Genomic DNA, 2,044 nt, shown 5'->3' with positions numbered 1-2,044 from the left:
GTAACCCCGCCTCCTGCTCTCCTCTATCTTGTCTGCTGTCATGATTCATGCAGCTATTATTTCATCCAGTCAGATTGATTCAAAGTTTTCTCTCTAAGGAAAACCATCTGATTGCATCAACTCTTTGGCTGGAAGGCAATCCCTCACACCAAGCATGCTTGTAGCGACAGTGGAGAGGAAAAACTCCCATTTAACAGGAAGAAGCCTCCAGCAGAGCAAGAACCAGACTCAGTGTGAGCGGCCATCTGCTGAAGATGACTGGGGTTCAAGTGTTTTCTGAGAAATTTAATTCTGGATTTTATAATCTTTAAACAGAAGAAAAAAACAAAGGAAAGTTTTCTAGAGACAATCTGAACTTCTGTTGAATAGCGAAGTGCATGAAGTTTGTGAGGTTATTTATTTCAGCACTTCCCACACTTTCCTGTGTTAATAACAGGCTGCTGTGGGTGGGGGTGGGGGGTCATCCCAGTGGATTGACCAGAGGCTCTAATTACTGCATATTGTCTGAGCTGTCTGCTCTCGTCCTGAACCAGAGCTGGTGCGACTACTAAGAAACTCCAGATAGGAGCGGCTCCAACAAAGGCAGCTGGCTGAAAGGAAACCAGGAATGATGAAGATGAATTTCAGGTCAAAGGTAGACTGAGAGAAAAGGAGGAGAATAAAACAAGGAGTGTAGGGATGAGGAGGGCTGGGGTGTTTCAGTGATCAGAGGAGGTGTAACGAGGCTGAGGCTAATTAGGTGCTGAGGGAGGAGACACATGCTAGATGAAACCCTCCCTCCTCTTTACAGGAGAGATCTAGACCTGTGCAGAAAAGGAACATTTGCATCTGCAGACGTTCTGCTGGTGCTGGACCCTCCTCATATCAGCTATGAATAATGTAATGGGTGGGTGGGGGGCACAACGGGGGAGTGGACAGCAAAAATAAAAAATAAAGCTGTATTTCCTCCTCCTTGCTTCTCTCTCCACCCCCGTTTTCTCTCTATTCTCCTCCCCTCATCGCATTCACCCAACCCCCTAGCAGCCGGCTGCACTGCAGAAGGTCAGAAGGAGAGGAAGAGGAGCGAGGCAGAGGGAGCGAGGCAGGGGTGGGGTGTTGGGATGAACAGGAATATGCTGAGGGGAGAGCGAACCGACGAGCAATGACCACCATGCTGAGCCCAAAGATCAGACAGACCAGGAGAGGTAGGTGTCTTCTGCTTTCCATGCATGCTCCCTGACACCTGCAGCAGCATCCTCACCTCTGCTCCTGTAAAACTTTCATATGGTTTAGATTTCCTGAGAAACAAACAGGATCTGAGGTGATGCTGCATTCAGAGGAACCCCCTCAGTCTGCAACATCTGCCCACGCAGGAAACCTCCTGCTCCGCAGTAGCATGTTACTCCAGCTGGGGATGCTGCTGGTGTGTATCGCAGCATCTCTGGAAGCTGCTGCAGCCCTGATTTATTAGGAAGCATGTCTTTATTCTTCCTTCATCTCTTGGCTCTCATCTCCATGACAACAGTTATAATAGGGACCAGATTCAATTGAAATGAATATGTTCCTGAATGTTTAAATCTTCCACTGCAGTGGCATAAAGCTGGGGACAGAGTATGGAGTGACTTTTATTCCATTATTAATGTAAGCGAAAACAATTTACAAAAATGGTAATTAAAAAATTAAAAAGTTAAAAACAGCTTAATAAAAAAAGGTTTGTGAGCAACATTGCTTTTTCTCAGATTGCATTTTTAAAGCATTTTTCAAACTTTTTAAATCATATTTTGTTTTATCATATTTTTTTCAAATTCTCTTCTTCAGATTTAGTTTTATGAATTGCTGTCCTTTCGAATAATGCTTTACAGATTAAAATAGTGTTTTTACAGTGTTTTTTTGTTAGTTTTTTTTTTTTCCTGTGGCAGCGGGCTTTCCTCTGGAATGATAAGCAAAGATGTGTTTCTATTGGTCGGCTGGACGTTAGCGACATTTTTATTGTTCAGGGGGAGAGTTTTTATTGGGCTGAAGAAGAGAATGTTATCTTTGAAAAGAAAATTTAAAAGAATGACTT

General features: G+C 43.7%; 1 protein-coding gene across 1 annotated transcript in view; it reads left to right on the top strand.

Moving 5' to 3' along the window:
- The first annotated feature begins 992 nt into the window (after window positions 1–992).
- The window catches only part of LOC107098453 (rho GTPase-activating protein 22-like), a 63,883-nt gene continuing 62,831 nt past the window's right edge, over window positions 993–2,044 (top strand). Inside the window, exon 1 of the mRNA XM_015396163.1 lies at window positions 993–1,184. Coding sequence (XP_015251649.1) covers window positions 1,142–1,184 — 43 coding nt within the window. The 5' untranslated portion in view covers window positions 993–1,141. The remainder of the gene's footprint in view (window positions 1,185–2,044) is intronic.

This window comes from Cyprinodon variegatus, unplaced genomic scaffold (genome assembly GCF_000732505.1).
Source record: "Cyprinodon variegatus isolate N-32 unplaced genomic scaffold, C_variegatus-1.0 Scaffold779, whole genome shotgun sequence".
Taxonomy (NCBI): Eukaryota; Metazoa; Chordata; class Actinopteri; order Cyprinodontiformes; family Cyprinodontidae; genus Cyprinodon; species Cyprinodon variegatus.
Note: the sequence above shows the minus strand (reverse complement) of the source record. Positions and strands in the feature narration are given on the sequence as shown.